General features: G+C 35.7%; 1 protein-coding gene across 4 annotated transcripts in view; it reads left to right on the forward strand.

The window, feature by feature from the left end:
- Positions 1-5,642: 5,642 nt before the first annotated feature.
- Positions 5,643-24,304, forward strand: part of LOC128988927 (arfGAP with SH3 domain, ANK repeat and PH domain-containing protein-like) — a 36,376-nt gene continuing 17,714 nt past the window's right edge. For all 4 annotated transcript variants that reach the window (XM_054410709.1, XM_054410711.1, XM_054410710.1 and 1 more), the window contains exons 1-10: positions 5,643-5,973; positions 11,460-11,532; positions 14,189-14,337; positions 14,864-15,118; positions 15,737-15,822; positions 16,356-16,518; positions 17,398-17,671; positions 20,408-20,641; positions 21,620-21,842; positions 23,798-23,978. In XM_054410709.1, coding sequence (XP_054266684.1) covers positions 5,848-5,973; positions 11,460-11,532; positions 14,189-14,337; positions 14,864-15,118; positions 15,737-15,822; positions 16,356-16,518; positions 17,398-17,671; positions 20,408-20,641; positions 21,620-21,842; positions 23,798-23,978 — 1,764 coding nt within the window. In that variant the 5' untranslated portion in view covers positions 5,643-5,847. The remainder of the gene's footprint in view (positions 5,974-11,459; positions 11,533-14,188; positions 14,338-14,863; positions 15,119-15,736; positions 15,823-16,355; positions 16,519-17,397; positions 17,672-20,407; positions 20,642-21,619; positions 21,843-23,797; positions 23,979-24,304) is intronic.

Below are 24,304 nucleotides of genomic sequence, written 5' to 3' on the forward strand. Positions count from 1 at the left end.
GTTTCAGGAAATATTTAATTTTTTTAGGATTTTGAAGTGAATAAGTAGATGAAGGAAGTGGATAGCACAAAATTAAAAGCTTGTTAGGTCGGGTGTCAACATCGTATGAATCTAATCGTGGAATATTTAAAATTATTCAAGTTTTTCAATATCATAATGATAAAAATCAGTAATAACAAAAGCTGGAATACTCAAATTAATATATAAAAGATGTTTTTATCCTAATTAAAACAATTTTATATTACTTTTAAGTAAGTCCTACAACAAACCTCAATTCATCTGTACCTCTACACTGAAATCAACATAATTGTGTAAATACATCCTGCTCGGTGTTTAACCTTAGACTGATGTCTTTAATTTATAATTTCCATTCCTTTTGTAAATGATGTACTTAATTTGACACTAAAACCCACATTGTATAGATTAATCGAGTTGTAGATAGTCCCGAGGTAATGTTTTCTGTGTCTTTGCATTATTAGTTGAATTTTCAAAGTCTGATTCTACGTTTGTGTACATCTCTTTTATAGTATAGAAATTTTGTAAAGAAAGTTTACGTATATTTTCAGTGCACAATGGGTGTACTCCCTATTTTTATGGTTACTATTACTATTACTATTAATTACGTCAGAATTTTTGTTATGTAATGATAGCGTTTTATGTGGAAATGGATTCAAACTAGATTAAAATCAATGTTAATTACTAAGTACTATGAACACCACGTAGCGTTAGAAAGTTAATGTAAGGCGCAAATTAACAGTAGTCGTGAATGGATGGTAGAACACCAATAACATTGTTACTTGTCCTATAGAGTTCTCATGTCACATCGGTAACTTGCACTCAAATTCTTTAGATCTTTCTGATTTGGGTTTGAGGTCCGAAAACTAGAGTATGTTGCTTTGTACATTTTGACTACTATTGCAATAGGAAAATATCAAATCCCAGAAATATCTGAAGCGTGTGGTTAACAAATGGCAACAGAATCAAATGTGAAATGTTTGATCAAAAAGTCAATCAAACTTTTGTAATACATTTTTTTACTGTTTTACAACATTTTTCCTGTGCTAAAAACCTACTCTTGCCCATTGGTTTATATTTTCTTACGTTATTATGGTGCTTAACTCTCAATTGCTTGTAAAACCACTTTAATAAGTGTTTTAATTGAGCAGAATAAAAAATGTATTGCGTGTTTTTTTAGCAGAATATTATATTGGTTATTGATGGTTTGGAATATTCTTTAGGATGAATGATCAACCAACTAATGAAACCTCATTATAATTTCAAGTTTTATTTTTAAAATGCAGTAAAAGTAGCCGTATATAGTGTTATATTTTGAAAACTTCATCTAATGTTTTTGTATTATATACATTTTGTACTTATCACTAAAGATTTTTTTAAAGTTCAAAAGATTTGATATCTTATCACAGTTAAGTCCACTTTCGTACCCACTATGGATGGGCATCTTTGTTATATTGATTTTTGCTAACATGTTTCATTTGTGTTTTACTTTTGAGTGTGACATTTGGTAAAATTAAGTTTGAATTGAAGTAACAATATTTTGATGTGTGTAAAAAATAATTCTGGTATTGACTTTTACACTCCAGTGGCAATTTGTAATAACAAAAAAATTGAGAGTTAGCACTCTTTAGAACATAACAAATGCTACACATAGAGATGCTCTAAATTTGTTATATTAAAATTCAAATATTTATCACTAAGTTGTGGTATTCTTAGACTGATTGAATGGAGTTGAGTTGTGGGATAAGTGTAGCCTAGTTAAAAACTTTAACAACCAATCTCAGTTGTGCAATATACAAAAATGAATCCCTCTCAAACCACTATAACACTTTCTGTATAAAGAAATCAGTGTTATTGCATAGTACAAATTATATGTTATCTTATGAAATGTTAGGTTACCAAGGCAGATCAAAAGTTGTAAAAACTTGAGTCAACTTTTGTAATTTTGTTTATTGTGTTTTATTAATAAAATAATTTATGTACATCCAGTATCTTGCCAATCAATGAGAAATATATTGTTTTGTATCAAGCTCATTTGTATGCTATTTTATATCCTCCCCAAGTATAATCTTCCAATTTTGTTCACTTTTTTGTATGTGACCAAATTGATAGTCATTAAAGGTAAAAATTATATAACTAAAATTATAAATTGAAGTTGAACTAGATAGTCCAGCAAGTATATCTACAGGGTGTCCACATTCTGGAAAGTCAGGGATAGTCATGGAAAGTCATGGAAAAAATTCTGGTCATTGAAAGTCATGGAAATAGGCAAAAAGTCATGGAAATCCCCAATGGTGAATGGATTTGAGGGTATCATTCAATGCTCTAGTCGGCCGTAACCCAGACTATTGTAGCATTTTTCAGGATTTTTCACAAATGTTCGACAAATTCAATTTATAGTCTAGGCATATTAGGAAAGTTAGCAGAAAGTTTAGGTACAGTCCTAATCATCACTTTTCTATATGTTTTTTGGGTCGCTGGACACGAATATGAGGGTTGCTGCAAACATACCAGTACAGTTCACCTTCTTACTGTATCGGCTCACCCCTTGCTTTGCTAGATACGTTCCACGCATGGGCAGTTAGTCTTTGTGGAAGGGCAAATGCAAGGTTAAAAGAGGCCGCCAACCTGTTTTTAACAAATAAAAGTTTTTGGACGTTTGTTTCTGAACAGGCGCTTTTCGATTTCGGAGGAAAACATATCTTATCTTCCTATCGATCTTCATCTTATGTTCGTGTTCAGATCGACCCTCGACGCAGTCACATATATGTTGTGTCATTCTTATCAAGAGTAAAATATACTGTATAAAAGGTTTAATTTACCTGTTGCGTCAATTGATCCTTGTGTTATAAAATAACTACAGCTGTTTCGTGCTGCTAAGCGAGCACATAAGGTTGGAAGAACGTTAAATTACAGATTTCTCATCCGTGAATGAGGTCGATCAGCACATTCAGGACACATAACTTGAAACGACATTTAAGTACAGTATTTACAATGAAAAATTGGCCAAGTAGTCCGAACACGAGGTGCGTAACCGGTAGGATGATGAGTCCCACTGTCGGGTCCCAACACTCCCAACTCCCAAAACGGGTCAGTCATGACTCATCATCTACCGGTTATGCACCTATTGTGTTCGGACTACTTGGCCTAGTTTTTCATTGTAAATACTTAAATGTCGTTTTGTGTGTGTTTCGTGTTGTATGAGTCCTAAATGTGCTGAAGACCTCATTCACGGATGAGAAAACTGTAATTTAACGTTCTTCCAACTGATAATGTGCTCGCTTAGCAGAACGAAACAGCTGTAGTTATTTTACAAGGGTTTAGTATGGTCAGTGAAAACCTGGAAAAGTCAGGGAATTATGGAAAAAATCTGGAATTTCTCCTTAAAGACTACCTTTTTTTATAGTATGCTACATTTTTCTCTAAACGTAGACGTGTACATTTACAACAGCAAACACTTTAAATACCATTTAATAAAACATTAAAATACATTAATCCCCCACGGACACCTCTTTGCAGTCAAAAGGTCAAATTCAAAGGTCTATTTTTTGTACGTTTTTGAACACCGTGTAAATCGGGATGAAAATAGTTTAAAGCTTTTTCCACTAAAATACTCAGGACTCAAGGACCTTTAAATGAGGTATAACACGACACCGCACGACCCCCCTTTACATTTGAAAATTTCCCAAAAACCACCCCCCCCCCCAAATCTGCCCTTTGATTTTTTTTGGGTTTGAAAATAATTTAGTTGATTTTTTAGGGTCAAAATAGGGGGTTCCAGTTGCAATTAGGTTTCCATTTGCTTTCATGTTGGAGTTATAGAAGCCGGCTGGGTGGTCTGAGACACCCTGTAATGTAATATCATAGACTAACGTTTTATCATTGACTAAGGAAATAAAAGTCAACTTTGTTTCTCTTGTCTGTGGTTTTATCTATGGTAATATTTTTGCTGTGCTAATATCATAGATAAGACATAATGCTAATATGGATAGTTTGAATTGAAGGTAGCTTTATATTATTTTATACATATGAAGAGAAGATTTGAAAATGGGGTTATAACCCCGAAACTATAGTCATCGAAGACAATAAGCCTGTATAATAAGGTCTGTGACATCATCTTCTTGTATAAACTGGTAAATGGAATCATTGATTGTCCTGAGTTATTAAACGACATATCGACCTCACCATTCCCAGGGGCACTCGATCAAGAGCAGTCTTCACAAGGAGATACCAGCCGACTAACTATGCTCGTAACCACGGTATCTCTAGACTCCTGAGAACCAGCGGAGATGTGTCTTCTCGTCTCGACTTCTTCGGGCCATCACCAGCTTCATTCAAGCGAGACGTCCGGAGGCTACTCTACTAAAGTGACTTCGCTACAGTGTTCTGGTTATGAAACGGTGTTGTGTTTTGTTATTGGTGGCGCCTTTAAAGGGTCACAACCACATTGTGGGGCGGAGGGTTATTTCTATTTATCTGCTGTTTGCATCAGAGTCTATCTTTTGTTATCTTTTTTATAAATTTTATCACTGTTGCCTACTTCATTCATTATCACTGTTATCTATTTCTAGTCTGTTATTGTTATCACTATTACTCGTTTCCGTATTGCATCTATCACCACTGTCAGTATTGTTGCCAATTGTTATTGTTAACTAGTTATAGATTATCTATCGCCAAGCATGTCATATTTTTTATTTGTTATTGTTACCTTAGTTATAGTCTGTTATTCACTGAGCATGTTACTTAATTATTATGATCACCTAGATGATTCAACTTTCACTCTTCAATAGTTATCATAACTGCATGTCATTTTCATTGAACATGTTTTTCATCTTTTCATTGTAAGCCCCCCACACACTACCAGACCAGACCTCCAGACCAGACCGTCTGGCTGCAACCAGACCGTCTTGGACGGCTCTACACACTCCCAGACCAGACGGTCTAACATTCGTAATTGAGAGACCGTGGTGAGAACTCCAACAAATGGATGAAGACTGTCACGATGGTCGGCCGTCTGACAGACAGCGCTACACACTCACAGACGAGACAAAAATAGTGGTGGGGGAACCTCAGACCGTCTGTGGTCTGAGGGTTCAACCATCAGACACGCAGACAGTCTGGTCCGAGAAAATCGGTCTGCAGACAGTCCCACACACGATAAGACAAGTGCCAGACGCCAGACCAGACGGTCTGGTCTGGAGGTCTGGTCTGGTAGTGTGTGGGGGGCTTAATCTTCGCATGTATCACTGATATATCTGTACAACATTATTAGCATGTAGTAAGCATCTTGTCGCATGTATTACTACGTAAAACAATTGTAAAAAATGGCGTTTGCCGTAAAAATAAATAAATAAATGAATATAAATAAATAAATAAATAGAGGACTGATTGACGACAGGTTAGTAACCTCATTTTATGTAGCTTTATACGTATGTAGCTTTAAATGTTCCTGATTCTGATTCGTTTTGACTTACCCATTGCCTAACGGATGTTTACTTGGTCGTCTTTGATTTTATTATGACAGACACAAACACTGCCACCTAGAGCAGCAGAAGCAGAGAATCAGAAACAGGAACATTAGAGGGCATTAGTTTGCTTGCTTCAGCTCAGCTAGCTTCAGCAGCAGATCAGATTCAAGTGTGAAGGTCCATTATGGCATCTGCGGAGAAGATTGTTTTTGGGTGAACCAGTTGTAAATGGCTCAATTAAGGGAAAAGTCCACTTTCTATCGAAAATGGGTGTGATTTAATTGTGATTGGTGTAAACTTACCTATGTTCTAAGAATAATATTTTGTTGTTTGTGTGCGAGTTGTGATCTAGACATCAACCATAATGCCTGGACTGATAGGAGTAAATGAATTTATCGAAGAAACAAGGGAGGACTACAACTCCCCTACGACATCTACGTTTGTCTCACGAATGGGACAATGTAGACAAACCATCACTACACTAGAAGAGGTAAGTTAGTTATTAGATTATTAAAGAGTCACTTAAAACCCTTTTTGACCCAGAGAGCCAAACACAATATTGTTACTCCACCAAAGCCTTTGGTTGCACTTTAGTTTACGTCCTACATTTACGATTAGGCCTATACATTATACCAATGAAAATAGAACCTTATATTCTGTGATTATACTGATTATAAAATAAAACTGTTAGTTAAACTAAATAAACCTAACCTTAGCCAAACTGCAGTAAGATAGCCTATGTGAGTAAATGTAGGACATAAACAAAAGTGCAGCCCAGCTTTTTTTTATAGCCTTATCCACTAATTAATCTAAGCATGGGTAATTCCAGTAGGTAGGTTATCGTACAATCCTAGTGTAGAGCCTTAGGGTAAAAACACAGTGGAGCAGGGCAGGTAGCTGGTAGCCTGGCTGGTCGCTTACTCGCTTAACCGCTGGTTACCTGGATGGTAGCTGGGACATACACACAGTGGCGCTCAGTACAGTCGCTTGTCAGCCGCCGATACTAATATTATCACTTATATTATTAGTGGTACAGGATAAACTTTTGATTGAATCCTAGTTCATTCGCTATTTCATTCTACAGATCGTCGAGTACGTGACGTTTGTGGTGGTCCGGGTGGACTTGTTTCCACAATGGCACACGGATAATAACCTCTGATATTAATTTTTCTACGTCCATTATTTTATTTCTTGTAAACAAAACAACAACTAAATAAATCGATTAAAACAAACAACACTCCGTATACAGAGAATGCGCAGTGAAAGATCCGACGTGGAACTAGCGAACTCGAGAACACGTGGCTGTCAAGTTCTGCTATTTGCGCATGCCCCAGTCGAGCCATCCCCGCTTGCAGCTCCCAAACAATCGACTTGGCAATTCTTCTAGCTTGCCGCCTAGCTTACTGCTACCATCTCGGCTACCTGCTAGGCGCGACTGTGTGCGTACCCATAACAACGCGTGCTTTAATTCTACATAGCAGTAAGCGAGTAAGCGACCTGCTAGGCTACCAGCTACCTGCCCTGCTCCACTGTGTTTTTACCCTTATCCACATCATATTAACCCTCCGAGTGTTAAGCGTCTCGTAATCGACGCACAACACACCCGCCGTGGTAACTTATTATGCGTCGCTTTGGCGACACACAAACATCGTTACGGCGAAGGCTCTGGGACTGACTAAATCAGATTGAATTGGATCGAGATTGGTATCGTTGTTTTCAGCAGATTCTGAGCTTTCTCCTGATGTCTGTTTTTAGACGCTTTTCATTTTAGTTCCGAAAATATTGTAGCAGACAGATGACGTGCGTATTTGTAAACAACTTGGTTAACCTTGCACTGATGACTGATGTGTTTTATTACGTTTATCATTGTTTTAGTGTTAAAAATAAAAAGTAGTGATATAGGCCTACGTGCATTATAAGAAGATTTAGGTGATTTTGAAGGGCTGGTTGATGATCCTGAAGAAGTAGGTAGGCCTAGTGATATTGATGTAAATTATCAGCCAGATTTCTAGCTATGGTTAGGCTATGCATTCTTAGCTAACGCTAAATGTACGAAATATCTGTTTTTCACCCATAACTTATTTACTTATTTGCAAACCTTTTCCTTATATTATTATATTTTTGGAATCCTCATAAAATTTAGAACAAAGTAGTTATTTTAAAATATTTGTAGGATTATAAATTACTAGCTGTAACCCGCGGGCTTTGCCCCGTTTAACTTCTTAATTTTCAAGATTATCTCGTTCGCATGGCTCAATCACGTCCCTGGTTGAAGTTTGTTCGCTACGCTTACTTACCTTTAGGTTGGAGCTCGTTCGCTGCGCTCACTTGCCTTCAGGTTAGCTCGTTCGCTCCGCTAACTCGCCTCCAGGTTGAAGTTTGTTCGCTACGCTCACTCACCTTTTGGTTGCAAATTAGCTGTTGTCATAAATGTAAAAGAAATAATAGTGCTGCACCCTGTTGGTAATCCTTGTAACTTTAATGCTATTGAACATCATAGAACAGAACCAACTTGTTTAATTGAAACAGCTGTTAAGATTCAATAATTCCATTTCTCATAAGGTTAACATGGGAAACTCCAGAGCCACTGGGGCGGAGCCCGAAAGGATTTTTGAAATAAGAATATGCCTATATGTTAATCGGGAATGTGAGCTATCATCATGCCAAATTTCAGCCCAATCCGACCAGTATTTTTCGCGTTCACTTGTCACAAACATACATCCATACATCCAAACTTTCTCATTTAGCCTATAATATTAGTAGGATAAAAATTTATTGAGCGCAAACATACTTAAGTATAATTTTTTTACTAAGCCTATTTTATAATTTTTGAGAAATGTTACCGTAACCCCACAAAAATTGTAGAAAATTTTTTTTGTAAATAATGTTTTATATATTAGATTGAAGCCCATAATTTTCTAAACAAAATGATAAAACAGTATAGGCCTAGGCCTACTTCGTGTTTTTAAGTTTCTAAGATACATTTTAATAAAACCCTGCGATTGCGCAATAAATGGGCCGACATTAATACCATTACTATGGACACTTGGAGGGTTAATCTAAGCATGGGTAGCCTAATTCCAGGAGGTAGGTTATCGTACAATCCTAGGGTTGGTAGGCGCACCCTTTTTTATGAGTTGACTCACGGTAACATAAAACTCCTTTAAGAGGCTAGCCAGGCTTTCAGTAGGGTAACTTAAGTTATAAACCCTACTTATAACTTCTAAAGCCTCTATGTAGGTATATTGCCCGGTACGTTAGTTTGTTATAGTTTTTTTTTTTTTTTTTTTTTTTGTCCTAAGGACGCTAGGGTTGCGGCATTATCACTTAGATAAAATCCATTGGTGACTTGGCGGGGATTGAACCCGGGACCTCAGGGACTGAAGTCCCGCGCTCTAACCACTACGCCAGCTCGCTTAGTTTGTTATAGTAGTGCCGATAGAGGGTAACTTATACACGAAAGGAAAATGTGTGCTTTAAGGCGATTTGAATAAAGTTGTAAAATGACTAAGATCAAAAAGGTTTGTGAGGCTTAAACGTTTTGTTAAATGACATGACCAATGCATGTAGCCTATATGTTATTTTGGTTAAATTAATGACTTATTGACTTATTGGCAACTGTTCAAACAGCCTAAGTACCCACAACTTTTTCCATTACAGTAGGCTATCCTAAACAGTGGGTAAACAACTGACAAAAGCTAAAGAGATGTGGAGGGTGGGATCCATCAAATTAGTTGTTGTGACCCGACTCATTGGTGAGTCGGTGGCTCAGTTGGTAGCGTCGCGGACTTCAAGCCCAGGGCAGTAGTGTCGTGGGTTCGGATCCTGGTCACTCCCACAAACTTTTATCAGTACAGTTCACCTTTGTACTGTACTGGCTCACCCCTTGCTTTACTGGATACGTTCCACGCACAGATCTGTAGTCTATGTGGACGGGCAAATGCAAGGTTAAAAAAGGCGGCCAACCTCTTTAAAATAAAAAAAAAGTTAATGCAACAGTCTAAAAAAAATATAGACGTCTAACCAAAGAATAGGTAACATAGGCTAACTTAGATCAAAATTAATCTGATAGAGCTCATTTCGGAATAAGATTCAGTTGGTTTTTATTTGGGTATGTAAGGGAGGTTTTTTTTAGACTGATTCGTTACATTAATTCAGCATTTTGAAGTTAGCCTAGCCTAGGTTAAGATAGATTCTTGGTACAAAGGTAAAGTTTAGGTTAATGGGGGTAGCGGATTTTTAACCTCCTGGAATTTTACCCCCTGGGCAAACGTGATGTCACAAACCAGGGGGTAAAATTCCGGCCGCGAACTTTTCAGTTTCGCGACATCAGCTCGATGGATTAAACGCGGAATTAAACATATAATTTCACAGTTGTGAATTTAATCAGAACACATCAAATTATAAAAACCTAGAATGTACGGCCCGGATTTTTACTCCCGGAATTTTACCCCCCGGAATTTACCCCCCCAATTTTACCCCCTGGCCAGATATATAAATTAGTGAGAATGATTACTTATCTTCATTCTGTTTTAATTTAATAGTAAACATTTGATTATTAAGTAGCCTATCTTAATTTATTTGTAACATTAACTAAACGAACAGGTTTTAAATTTTAATTTTGAGATTCCTGTATCAGGATTCAATCTTTGAAGCCAACTGTTGTTAATATGATCAAAATAAAACAGCGAATTCTGTTTACTTAGTTGAGGTTGCCTAAATAAAGATAGCCTAGGCTACTAAATAATGAAATGTTTACAATTAATTAAAAACAGAAATAAGAAAATCAATTGTTCAATTTCTAAAATCGGCCAGGGGGTAAAAATCCAGGGGTGGAATTCCGGGGTAAAAATTCCGGGGTTAAAAATCTGGCCCGTACATCTTCAGTTGTCTATACGCTAGTTATATAGACAGGGAGTAAAATTCTGGTTTTTATCGCTAATCTAATTAATCACGCTCTGACTATTTTCATTAGACTTCCAAATCCGCTGGGGTAAAATTCCGGCCGCGAACAAACTTTTGGCCACTCAGGTTACTACGTCATAGTGGGTCAGCTTTGCCCAGGGCAGGGGGTAAAATTCCAGGGGGTTAAAATTCTGGCGACCCAGTTAATGTAACCCTACAAGCTATCAATTTACCTGTAAGGCGTAGGCCTACCTATGTTAAGTTACTGACGGTATCTCCAGACTTTATGATTGAAACAGTGGGTTAAGCTGAATAAATTACTTTTAAAGACCGTATCCCTCTTTTTAGCTTGCGCATGTATTTTAGGTATTCACTGTTATGGTAAGTGTAATAGAAAAATTCATACTAACTTAGTATGCCTATTTGAATAGCGATATCACGTAGGCCTAGTAATATTTAAATTTGCGTTAAAAACAATGGTAGGCCTACCTATAAGTTATATCATAGACAAAAATAGTCTGTCAGCTGTGCTGCGGTTACCATAGGTTCTGTGGTAGTTACATGTAGGTTCATGTATTTACAGCCTACGGTACGCGCTACGTAACTACACGGCGCTCCCAGCGGTGTGCGCCAGAATCTAGATGGTAACCACAGCACGGCTGGAAGTCTATTTAATTCTTTTCACCTAACTTCACTAGATCAATAATAACTTAGGGTAAGCCTACCCATTGTTTGGCAGTATAAATTTGACATAATGTTCAACTTACTTTTAAATATAGGTAACACAACTTCAATATTTAACAAAACTTGAGACAAAAACTCTTGGGATTAGTTAGTTGTATCTTATTGTGGGCGGTAAGTAGTCTAGGAATAACTTAATTGGCGCTTATTTGGTCTCTTTGAACTAATAAAAAAATAATTGAACAACTCCAAAATATGTTTTTAATGGTTTTTGGCAAAGTAATAAAGAGTTAAGAGTTTGGAGATTGCCCAGATATTAAGGTCGATTGTGTAGGCCCTAAGCTATCATGGTTTCAAAACTCAAGACTAATTATGTTATGTTTCTTTCAGACTCTTGATTTGGACCGAGAATGTTTAATAAAAATGAAAAAGGCTGTAAAGGCAATACATTATTCAGGAAATTGTAAGTATTATAACTAAGCAAAATAATTCCATGTTAAGCTTTTATCGTTGGGGTGTTTATAGATTCTTGATAATAGTTTTTAACAAACCAACAGGACTTTCATGAGACTAAATTAATAATTATTGTAATTTCATGACAAAATTAGCCTAACTTACTTCTCGGAATAGGTATCAAGAAGGTGTAAAAATTAAATTTAATTAACTTCATAATTTAAAGCTACCCTACCTATGTTATCAGGCTTATTTTGTATTTTACAGTTATTGTGTAATAATGTATCATCATAATGTGTAAGTAGCCTATTTAAATATACTGTATTTATTTACTTAAGTGTTCGTAGTTGATTTCTAAGAACTTGCGCTGATAGATTATTAATTCAAATGAGAATTCCAAAACTTAAAAAATAAATGTAGCCTAGACCTATTTGTGAAGTGGGGTCTATGTTTATTAAAAACAAAATTCAAAGGTAGTTGGCCTATTGATTAAAAAACATAGGCTATCTAAGAATGTTGTCTAACTTAACACAAATTCGTTGTTGGCTTTAAATTAAATTTGTTCTTAAAATCAGATTTAAAATCTTGACAAAGTCATACATTCATTTAATAAATTTAAATAATGTTGAAAGATTGAGAGCAAAAAAAATTAAAAACTTACATAACTAAACTTAAAGATTTTTTTAAATAGTAAAGCTAAAACTATTATAGCCCCACAATAACACTAATTGGTAAAATCTAATCTTACTTTATAACCTAGTCAGTTAATCAGTGAAAGAAGTTACTAAATGCCTTAAGTTTATAAACAAGTTTACTGCCTATAATAATGAAGTAGTACTACTGTACATTGTTTTATCTACTTGACACTCTGTAGTAAACAAACTCTGGAAGTCCAAATAGATTCTTCTTATCAGTCAATTTGACACATAAATGACAATAGAAAGTAGACTATTGGTTCATAGAATAGATAAGCCAAAGATAACAACTCCTTAAACTGATTGTTTCAGAATTACTCATAGAGATGGACTCAATTATTTAGAAAATGGCCTAATGATTGGAGGTTTCAACACTGTGGTGCCAAATTTAACAATCATAGTTAGTTTTACTACATTTGAAACTGAATCAGAACTGAAACTTTACAAATATAGTTCGAGTTAGACAGATTAAATACAATTGGCTTGAGTAAACTACTAAATAATTATTTAAGTTGGCCTATACTTAAAATTTACTTTTTGAATTGATTTAACTTATATGTCTTGCTATATTTTTTCAATGAACAGACACAAAAGATTCAATTCAATTTATTAATTTAAGAAATTCTTAGCTAAATTACTGGTACAATGAATATGTGACAGGTTAATACAATGACGACGGCTAGATGCAGTTAGATTGTTAAAACAGCATAATTTACATAATGTAGGCCAAACTCAATCATATTCTCAGTTTATTCCTTTTTTAAATTATAAACAACTACTTAGGCCCAAAAAATTAAAAGGCTCATGTGAAATAAAAAGATAAATTGTTGTAGCCTACACTAATAGGGTCCATTGTAAAACAAAGCAAATCTTTGGTTTGAATTTTCTAAAAGTTTTATTTTAAATCTTGTCTCTTGAAAATGAGTTTTCTAAATTAAGATAACAAGAAGTTTTCAATAACATAAAATTGTCAAATAAAAAGAGCAGGGAGGGCCAAAAGCCTGAATTTTATCAAACGGGATAGGGGCCTACATGATTTTTGTAAGCTGATTCCAGCAATAATAGGTCTGATAATAGGTTGCCTACTGATTTTTTAAATAACATATTTTTACTTTGAAGATGAATTTGTACTAAACAACAAACTAATTTGAACTGCTCAACATCTTTTTGTAAATGTGAATAATTAGCTTTTGGGTGCTTAAATTTTCTTTGTGAGACTTAAGTTATGTCCCAACCGTTTGCTGGTGTATATTTTACACAAGGAAGTAGACATTTCCGCATCACTGTCTTCACTGGTCATATCACCTCATGCTTTATTCATTAGTTGAAAGTAAATGGGTCCCTTATCAGCTGTGCCTAGCCTTAGCTCTCAAGGTCATTCCTTATCCTCCTGTTGTCATCGATCCCTGTTTTCCACCTAGTCATAGACAGTTTTTAAACTGATTTTTTTTCTTCAGTTATGTGTGCAATATAGCCTACAGGGAAAAAATTAGCTGTCCAAGCAATCATCCGAAACCATAAAAAAAAATACTGATTGTTCCAAGAGGTAGATTTCCAAAATACTTAACTTAACTAAACTATTACTCAAACTGGGATCTTTAGGAAGGAGAGTTGTAAAAAGTTACAATTACAATATATATATACAATAGGCTACCTATTTAAATGTAATATATATACAATATATATATATAATAATGATTATGTTTTGGCCCTACACATTTAATTTACTACAAACCTTTTTCCAGGTCCCAACATATTTTTTTCTGATAAATTATAACAACAATTTTGAAGTAGGTTTAGCTTGAGATGTATGACTTTGGTTTATTTCACCAGTAAGTTTTACTTGTTTAAATATTTTATTTTTGAATAGTACAAACAAACAACTGTACTGGCTATGTTACTAGCTATGTTCTACTTAGTACTTACAACTTGTTGGAACTCAAAGATGCTGATATGATTGTTGTGTTGCAGTACATGTGGACAATGAGATGTACTTGGCTCGTGTGTTGGAGAGGCTTGGTGGGAACGCTCTCAGCAAAGACCAGGAACCAGATATAGGAGCTGCGTTTCTTAAGTTCGCAGTCGTTCACAAAGAGCTCTCAGCTCTCATGAAAACACTCGTGAGTACAAATAAAACTCGTACAACAGTTTATTTTTTAATCTCTACTTTTGGTAAGGTTTATTTAGTATTTTTCAATTTTTCTGTTGGATGTATGTTTCAAGAAAAGAGCCATTTACATTTTTATAATTATCAATTAGTATAATATTCCAGTTATAAACCTACAAAATGTTTGTGAAATCCATCGTCATTGCTGAACTGACTGCCTGAGTAGCCGAGTGGTTAAAGTGCTCGCCTAACAATCAAAAGGTTGCCGGATCGTTCCTGAGAAAATTTAGTAGCTTTTTGATGGTTCGAAACTGGACCCAGTTTTTCTGAACATTGGGCTTTAAATAAATTATCCTAACTGATGAAACAGCTCATTTCAGTCAGTAACAAAGCTACAGAGATCATCTCACACCATTTTACGCTCATCCTTCACTCATATTTAGGTTAAAATACACACATAGGTTGTGTCCTCATCACAATCAATGGATGGATGTTTATAAAATGTACATATGCCTAATCTTTTGATTTTTGTGTTTTAGATGCAAAACGTGAACAACATCGTGATGTTTCCTGTAGACAGTCTTCTCAAAGGAGATCTGAGGGGTGTAAAGGGGGATTTGAAAAGGCCTTTTGATAGAGCGTCTAAAGAGTTTGAAGCCAAGTATGTGAAGATTGAGAAAGAAAGGAAACAGCAAGCCAAAGAAGCAGGACTGATCCGTACTGAGCTGTCGGCTGCTGAAATTGCTGATGACATGGAGAAGGAGAGGCGGCTTTTTCAGCTCCAGATGAGCGAGGTAATTTGCTGTCTGATTATTTCATTTTTTAAATGTCTACAGCATTTAAATGTGTTCATTAGAAAATGTACATTAGACCACACATTATATTTTGTAAAAGTTTTCTCACCAAATGTAGAATGTTGTCTGTAAAAAATTGTAGCGATTTAACATGTTTTGGTGTGTGGTAAATAGTCGTAGAGCATTCTAAAGGTTGAACGAAGGCATTTAATTAAATGAAGTGCATATAAATCTTGATGGACGGGATTGAATTTTTAGTTCAGGATAGGACTTTTATTTTCTTCCCTATTTTCGGGACGGGACTGGAAAGTCTTGAGTATTGCAGTTGAACCAAAAGAGACAAAACAAATCAATTTTTACCGTTTGTGGCTGTGGTCTATAAGAACCAAAATATGGGTAAAAATTTACAGCCTTTGTTTAGTCACAGTTTTTTTGAAGTAGCACTTGAAAAACTAGTATGACCACCAGCATGGTATGAACTAGCACGCTATTTGGTTCAGCATATATATTTTGTTAAAATAAGGTATTTTTACAGTGTCTTTATATGCAAGTTCTAGTAATTAATTTTTTAAACTACCAGAGTGATATAGGTAACAGCAAATTAAAAATCTGTTACAGTATCTTCTTAAAGTCAACGAAATCAAGACAAAAAAGAGTGTTGAATTGCTACAGCATCTAATAGAGTACTTTCACGCTCAAACCAAGTAAGTCAATTTATATTCTCTTTACAAGTCTATCAAATTGGTTTCTTTAGTTAAATTTTGTTCAGGTAATTATTTGGTTCTTTAATGTGGAAACCCTTAAAATTAAGTCTTTGCAGTATTTTATTTTGTAAATTTTTTACTATATTCATATTTTAATATTTATCTAGGTACTCTATCCTAATGATCATAGTTTGACTTTTATTCCTTTGAAAAAATTGTGTTAGTGTCATCAACAAAGAGAGGGACGTTCTGAATAATTGACAGACAGTCAAAGACATATTTATGTAAAATCAAGAAACTCTCTTTGCTTAATTATAGGCTTGGTCTGCTGTCTTGTTATCACCTAAACTGTTGATAATATTTTAACTGATTTTTAACAAATAAACTTCCCTAATAATACTTTTTTGATATGGAGATTTTAAACTACTTAAAGCAATTCAAATTAATATTTGTTTGAGCAAGTATAAAATATCATGTGAAAAAAATATTCATAGTTAACAACGGTGTTTGCTAACATTACTTATTTTCCACAGTTATTTTCAAGACGGGCTGAAAACAATTGAACACTTTGGAAGCTATGTGGCAGACCTGTCTACGAGGTTGCAGACTGTTCGTCAGAAGCAAGATGAAGAACGGAGACAGCTCAATGAGCTGAAGCAGCTCTTGCTGCGCAGCGCTCCGGGACTGGATAAAGAGGTGAGACGACTGAGTACCTCCAACCCTAACATATGGGATATCCGCTCTTGAGAAGGGACTAATCTCACTTAGAAAATACGTAAACATTCTTCTACATTTCTCATAAGTCCTAGTAATCCCCTTACTTCTTGTGCCACATTTTCTACTCTCTCGTACGTGGCAGCTCGTTTGTTAGGATGATCAACTTTTGAAACCAAGGAGGCTGGAATAGACCGAGTTTGAGATTTTAGTATAAAGAAGAAATAACTAATGTGATATTAAGATTGTCAACGTTTATTTTCTTAATGTGAAAACAACAACAAATGTGTCTCAAATCATAGACTTTAAAGCCCTGAATTATTCTTTGTATTCCTATCTTTATTCTATTACAACCGTATCTTATGGTTTTTTGATTGTTGTATCAAAACAAACTATGTAGGCCTAGTTGAATTGTTGTTTTTATTTACTTAAGGAAATTATACTACAACTTCCTGATGTTGTCACTTGTTATCTTTTATTGCTTCATGATAGTACAATATGATTATGATTGAGGGTAATCTAACTTGTAAACAGTGCTTCCCTCAATTGTCAAACAAATAAACACATTTAGTCAAAGGTCTTGTCTGTTAGAATTTGATGTTTCGTAACTTTAAATTTGTGTTATTTTGACACTTTGCAGTTATGTAAACTTGTCCCTAGTTAGCAGGGCTGTTAAACATAATATTTGTATTGAAATAACGTACCGTAGTAGACTTAGGAAATTTAGATGTAGATTATAGTTGTGGTTAATGTAGTAGATATCATAAAATGTTGAAAAATCAGTATTTATTCAGAAACATACTTAAGATACTTGTCTGTAAAAATATCTTCTAACTGGTAACCTTGGTGTGTGATGTTCAGACGAGTGGGCACATGCCAGACAGAGGCACGGGCTACTCTCTACACCAACTGCAGGGAGACAAACAGGCAGGGATGACGAGGACAGGTCACCTCATGAAGAAGTCGGAGGGCAAAATGAGGCGAGTGTGGCAGAAGCGACGTTGCGCCGTACAAGCGGAGGGGTTCCTGGAGATCAGCCACGGAGACGAGACCAAACCCCCCACCAAGGTCAACCTGCTCACGTGTCAGATCAAGATGGTGCCGGACGACAAGCGGTGCTTCGACGTCCTCTCTTGTGAGTTGCGAATTCTAATACGCTTTTAATGTAAATTGGGAATGGACGGGTCTAGAATTTTCGAGAAATTTCCGAGATTAAAAAAATGTGGTTTGAGCAAAATTAACTTTGCTTGGAGATTTTTTTGAGATGAGATCAAAAAACCTTTAGAAAGTCAATGTAATACCCGCAATACAGGATCACAATGCTGTTGCGTTTCGTTATTGAAGGCGTCTTATTTAATGTATTCTTTGTATATGTAAATTTTTACTTTTAAGTAAGTTTTTTATTTAGGTTGAAGCAGACCTTTGTGGATAAACCAAAATAGCGTATAAATGAATATCGGATGAATGAGGTTTTAGTGCTGTACTGCAATTCTTTTTTCTCTTATAGACAGTTTTCTGGTGTTATACAGTTAGTTGTGGTTAAAAATTTCTTATTTTTATTTTATTTTTTTCTTATTGATTTTCATAACTATTAAAGTTTCTGTAAGCTTTTGTTAGTTAGTACACTCTTTTTGTTCTTTGTTTGAAGTTCATTGTTGGTGATGGTGAGTTAATGTTATTCAAAGGTTTATTGCAGACATTTTCCATCACGATTGTAAAAAAACAATACACAATGTTTCGGTTTCTGGAATCTGATCCCGTCCTCAGGTGAAAAAAACTTAACTAACACATTACAACTAACAATACACAAACGCCCAACCTAAGTTGGAATACACTACAGAAGGTAGCAGTCAAAAATATACACTGTATAGCAGTCAAGTCATGATACAACATGCAAATAATAACCAATCACAAAACACTATAATCTATAAAAGGTGTAACGTAAAAAGCTCACACAATGGAACACTAATAGCACCGTTCGCAATGACTCCACCAATGAGACTGATTGGTGCAGTCATTGCGAACGGTGCTATTAGTGTTCCATTGTGTGAGCTTTTTACGTTACACCTTTTATAGATTATAGTGTTTTGTGATTGGTTATTATTGGTTATTGACTATCAATACAACAACTAGACATTCCATCATTGGCGTCGTCAGCATCAAAACTTAGAGGGGGACAAATGTAGGACCTTGGCAGGGGGGGGGGCCGGGGGTCCTAACCCGGGAAAATTTTGAATTTTCAAAGCCGTTTGGTGACTTTCTAAAGCCATTTTTGACACCTAAAACCGTGCTCAATTGTCCATAAACTCCCACCTCCATTTCACCTGTTGTTAAAATAGACATTTTAAAAATAAAACTATGACGATTGGAGTAATGAATTTCAAAACACACTGTAGACTACGTCCATATCCTCCTAAAAGCCGTTGGGTGACTTTTTTACAGCCAGTTTTAACGTCTAGAACTGTGTGCAAAACCTCCCATTTCCCCATTTATTTGTCATTAATAAGTAGACATTTTTAAAACTAACTACGACAATTGCATTTATAAATCTCAAAACATATTGTAGGCTACGGCCTCATCCTCATAAAAGCTTTTTACTGACTTTATAAAGCCATTATTAATGTCTATATCTGTGTCCAACTGTCCATAAACCTCCCATTTCACCTGTTATTTGTCTTTGTCATGAGAAAGAAAACATTTAAAAAATCAAACTATGACGTACTTGCATTCATGAATTTCAAAACATAGGCCTACAGTGTAGTGTAGACTTCGAAGCCATGTCTCCTAAAAGCCGTATGGTGACTTTATAAAGCCATTTATAACGGCTAGAACTGTGCCCAATTGTCCTAAAACCTTCCATTTCACCTGTTATATTTCATGCAAGCAAGTTGATACACATTTTTTAACCTTAGGCCTACATTTTTCTCCATTTCACAGATCTGTCACAATATGTATACTTTAGTATCGAATTCAGTAATAGCATTGACTATATAAACTTTAAAAATAGTTTTAGTCAATGGTAATAGGCTACTGGTAGTACGCTGATTGCTGATTGATGCCTGTGTAAAGTCAGTGGCTAGCAGACAATTTCACAACTAACTAACTAGCCTATGAGTATGGAACATCAGGAAATCAGCTGTTTCCCCGTCCTCGCTCAGCCCCTAGCATCACAGATTATAGAACCTCCTAGCATGTCTAGTCTACAGCTGACTGCTGTAAAAATTGGATGATGCGTACAACTTTCCATAGCGTAATATTGTTTTGTTTTATTCGTTGTGCAAAGTTTATCTATGTGGAACTTAACACTACTCCTGCCATCGCTTATTATGTTAAATAAAAACCACATTGATGATGTCTGTTTTATGGCATTGCGTGTTTTAAGAAAAAAATGTACATTTAAATTTACAAAACTGACTTTTCAAATATTGGGGGGGACGCGTCCCCCATATCCCCTATGGCGGCGACGCCCGTGCATTCCATCCCCATTTTAATGTTGTAGCCAGGTTTTTAATAAAATTGGTCTTAGTTGATGTGAGCCACCTACAGATTGCGCTGATCTAAATTACTGATTACATGATGGTTTTTACCAAGTCAAACTGATGGAATGACTTATGAGCTATAGCAACTGTTGTGACCCAGCAACTATGTCAGTAACAAAAAATACAGTAAGGTACAAAATAGAGTTTTAGACACTAGCGCAATCTGTGATTGGCTCACACAACTACATTCTTTTTTAGTAAAAAATTGGCGACAGCTGATCCATATAGATGGGATGTCTTCTTCTGTATCCAATAGTCAATGCTTGTATATTTATAATATTGTATATAAATATGATGTAATATTGTGGTAATATTGTACTGTTGTTTCACAGACAATCGCACGTACCACTTCCAAGCGGAGGATGAGACAGACCAGCGAGCGTGGATGTCGGTGTTGATCAACTGTAGGGAGTCTGCGCTATACCGAGCGTTTGATGACGGTGGCAAAGCAACGGGCAGCTCCAGTGGTGCCAACCCTTCACTGCTGGAGCTGCAGCAAGCCATCATACGACACATACAGCGGCTGCCCAGCAACGACCACTGCTGCGATTGCAACTCTCAGAACGGTAATTTTTATAGTCTAAATACCTTCACTTTAAATATGAACAATTCTCGCTGTTCTTTTTTCAAGCAGGGTGCTAAACAGGTACTTTTATATTAAATGGAGCTATCGATGTTTCACATTGAAATAGTCTTTAAGTCTTGGAATTTAGAAATATAATATTTACTAAATATAGTCGCTTTAGTTCGGCCGCTTAGATCGCTATCCAATCCTGCTCGCTAATTGTTGCTACTTCCTAGTTAATTGCGTCCCTAAGATCTTATCTTGGTTTGGGATATATGAGTGTAGACGTCAAATTTGAGAACTCCTGAAAGAAAAAATGCAAACATGCTCAAATCTGGTTACCTTGGGGCTGCTGAACACCACAGAAACAAGAAATAACCCTTCCCTTCCTAGAAACGTAATACAAACCACGGCCATTAAATCCTGGTCAGAGTGTGCGGTAGATCTTGTTGAAAATAAACATAGCATTACAGCAAGGAATTACCCCCCCCCCCCCCCCTTTGGACAATAACTGTTGGGGGTAGGCCTATACTATTGATTTAAAAAACGTCCGGTTTCTGTCAGTCACCCTGTATTTTTGTTGAAGTCAAGTGATTTTTAAAACTTGCTAAATTCACGACTTTTTCGGTAAATAAAAAAACACTATTAATTTTAGTTTATCACTTCCAACTTCCAGTTTACCTTGTAATTGAGGTTTTATTCTGCTATTTTAATTTGTAATAGCAGGGAGGGATATAATTACAAACTAAATTGTTATTTTAAAGAATGGAATGATTTGAAATTTGAACAAGTAGAACAGGCTAAATGTCAGCTTTGAACATTTTATCAAAAAAGATTCTATACTTGTCTAGACTTAAAATTTAGGTTTTACATTTGCATTGAACAGTCACCAGCCAGTTACATATTCGTATATTACAAACATCGTAAAAATTTCAACAACACCAATTTGTAATCAGTTTTTGACTCTTGTTTCCTCCAGACACTACCTGGCTGAGTATCAACTTTGGCGTGGTGGTGTGCATCGAGTGTTCCGGGATACACCGGGACCTGGGAGTCCACATATCCCGGATACAAAGTCTCACTCTGGACCACATCGGCACCTCGCAGCTGCTATTGGCCCGTCACATGACCAATCATGTGTTCAACGACGTCATGGAGGCGAACCTCGACACGGATACCAAACCTAATCCTTCCAGCTCAATGTGAGTCATTCATAAGTTCTTTCTTGTTTATCTATTAGTGATCCTATGCCATAGGCATTTTTTAATGTTTTTGCAGGGGAACAATCTATACCCTGATCTTGTATTTAAACTTGATCTTTTGGTTAGATACCATCTTTATAGGCCAATGACAATTGCATCTGGATCCAGAAACAATATTGAACAAATCTTCGGAATTGAAGAAGCGACCTTCAGATTTGTAGGCAAACATTATTACCACTCACCTAGACAATTGTTGAGTATGATGGTACTATATAATGTAAAACTGTAGGACTACTTGGTTTTTTAAGGGATTATTACAAACATTTTTTCCTTTGTGGAAAACAAGTTTTTATGACGTTTCATAATCTGAAGTCTTTAGGTAAGGTTGTAAAAACGTAGAAGTCTGTTTTGTCTAGACATGTCCATTGTGTTTCCATACTCTATCGTTTTCTAACTCATTGTTGGGGTTTGCCCCTGAACTGGTAAGGCTGTATAGTTGTTTAATTTACCTTTATTTTCGCCCCAGTTCAAATCTTGTAGTACAGAACAACTTTATTTGGATTGGGACAAAAATAAAGGTAAATGTTTTTCTTTAAGCACTCTGTTTTCTTTAAGCTTTCTGTTACTTGTTTTAACTATTATACAGTTCTCTGCATAGTCTTTTTTAGTGTTTTTCCACATTTGGAAAATCAAGGGTCCGTTTTTATAATTTTTAATAAGTACTTTCTCACCCAGATCAGTAAGGACTTGTTCTTTTACTTATCATGATGGGAAAAGTCCACATTAATCTATCATTTAAAACAAGTTAGGCTAGGCGCACACGAGCGATTATTTTGAGGCGACTATTTCATCGGCCGATCTGTGCATCATGTATTTGAATGGAAGCACGCACACAGGCGATCGAGAATTGCGCCGATTTAAAAATCTGGGTTTTGCCACAGATTCGTAGGCGAGGCGATTGTCGCCCAAAAATCTGTAACGTACAGGTTGTTATCAGTCCGCGCACACGATCGACTAAAAAATCGGCCAGTCGCTTGTTGTTCTCCACATTAGTCAATGAACTTCAGTGTGAGTTGTGTCGTTTTCTTTGCTAAAAAGGCCACAGCTGTTATAATAAAAACTGAAACTTTCAACATACATTCTATAGTAATTAAAGAACTTTTTCTGTCATCACGTAAAGTGTATAGTTTATAAAACTGTCAATTTAAAAGTCTCTGACTTACTATCGGATGAACCAAATATTTAAGTTGTCTTCTTTTTTTCTTTGGTCTAATTAGAAGAGCACAAACACAGGTTAATTCAACAAAGTCCATTTTAGGATAGCTTAAACGCACTCAAAAAAATCAATTTCTCGACTAAAAAATCGCCACGTGTGCGCCTGGACATAAATCAAGGGCGATTTATTTTTGGCCGATTTTTAAATCGGCCGATCGAAAAATCGACCGTGTGCGCCAGGCCTTAATAGTTTTAATATTTAGTGATGTTTGACTGTTTGCATTAGAGTTTGTTTATTCTCAAAATCTGCTTATGTTATCTTCTTATGTTCTTATGTATTCTTATGTTTTTCAATTTTTTTTTTGTCTTTCATTTAATCTCCTTAAGTCCATTGATGTTACATGAGTTTCTGGTGGTCACCCTACTGTTTACCCTAAAGTGTCGACCCATTGATACATTCAGTGCCGTCTCTTGTTATTGAAATAAAATTTGAAATAAGGATAATGATTTTAAATGAGAATTTTTTAATTATTTTATAGACCATTGAAGAAGATTGATTTCTTAAATAACCTTTGTTGGAATATTTGGGTTAAAGATAAAGCTTTAAGTTTTAATATAAACTAAATTATTACCACCACCACAATATGATATAACTTTTTTATTTCTCACTAATTTTATGAATTTCCACTCATCATGTGATGTCACGGTCTCAACATTATCCCTCGACACTGATGTTTTAGGGATGAGAGGTATTCATTCATCCGGGCCAAGTATCTGGAGAAGCGTTTTGTCAAGAAAACATGTTCAGACGAGCACGAGCTGTTGAGTGACCTCGAGCATGCTGTCAAGAACAACCATCTGCGGAATCTTCTACAGGTCTTTGCGGAAGGAGCGGACCTTTCAGCACCTCTACCTTCTTCGGTAATTTAATTGTTATGCTAATATACAATTTATTTATTTAAATGTTATTTTATTTACCATCCCAGTTATTTAACAGTTGTGGGGTGCGGCCTGTCTCGTGGGAATTTGGTCCTGGTTGCCCAGATCAAAACCCTCAAATCACCAATGCTTGAAGTTGTGTTATTGCCACAGCTTAAGGGTCCTGAGGCCCTTCTAAGCTATCTAGATATAAAAAATGTTTTCTAGAAATAAACAAAAAATAAGATTCTCAAACAAAAACTTTCTTTCTGATAGAGAACTCCTCCCTATCAGGTAATCCATTACCTGATAAAAATTGTTACAGTACT

This window comes from Macrosteles quadrilineatus, unplaced genomic scaffold (genome assembly GCF_028750875.1).
Source record: "Macrosteles quadrilineatus isolate MER2022 unplaced genomic scaffold, UCM_ALF_1.0 Scaffold_3__2_contigs__length_128488019, whole genome shotgun sequence".
Classification (NCBI taxonomy): Eukaryota; Metazoa; Arthropoda; class Insecta; order Hemiptera; family Cicadellidae; genus Macrosteles; species Macrosteles quadrilineatus.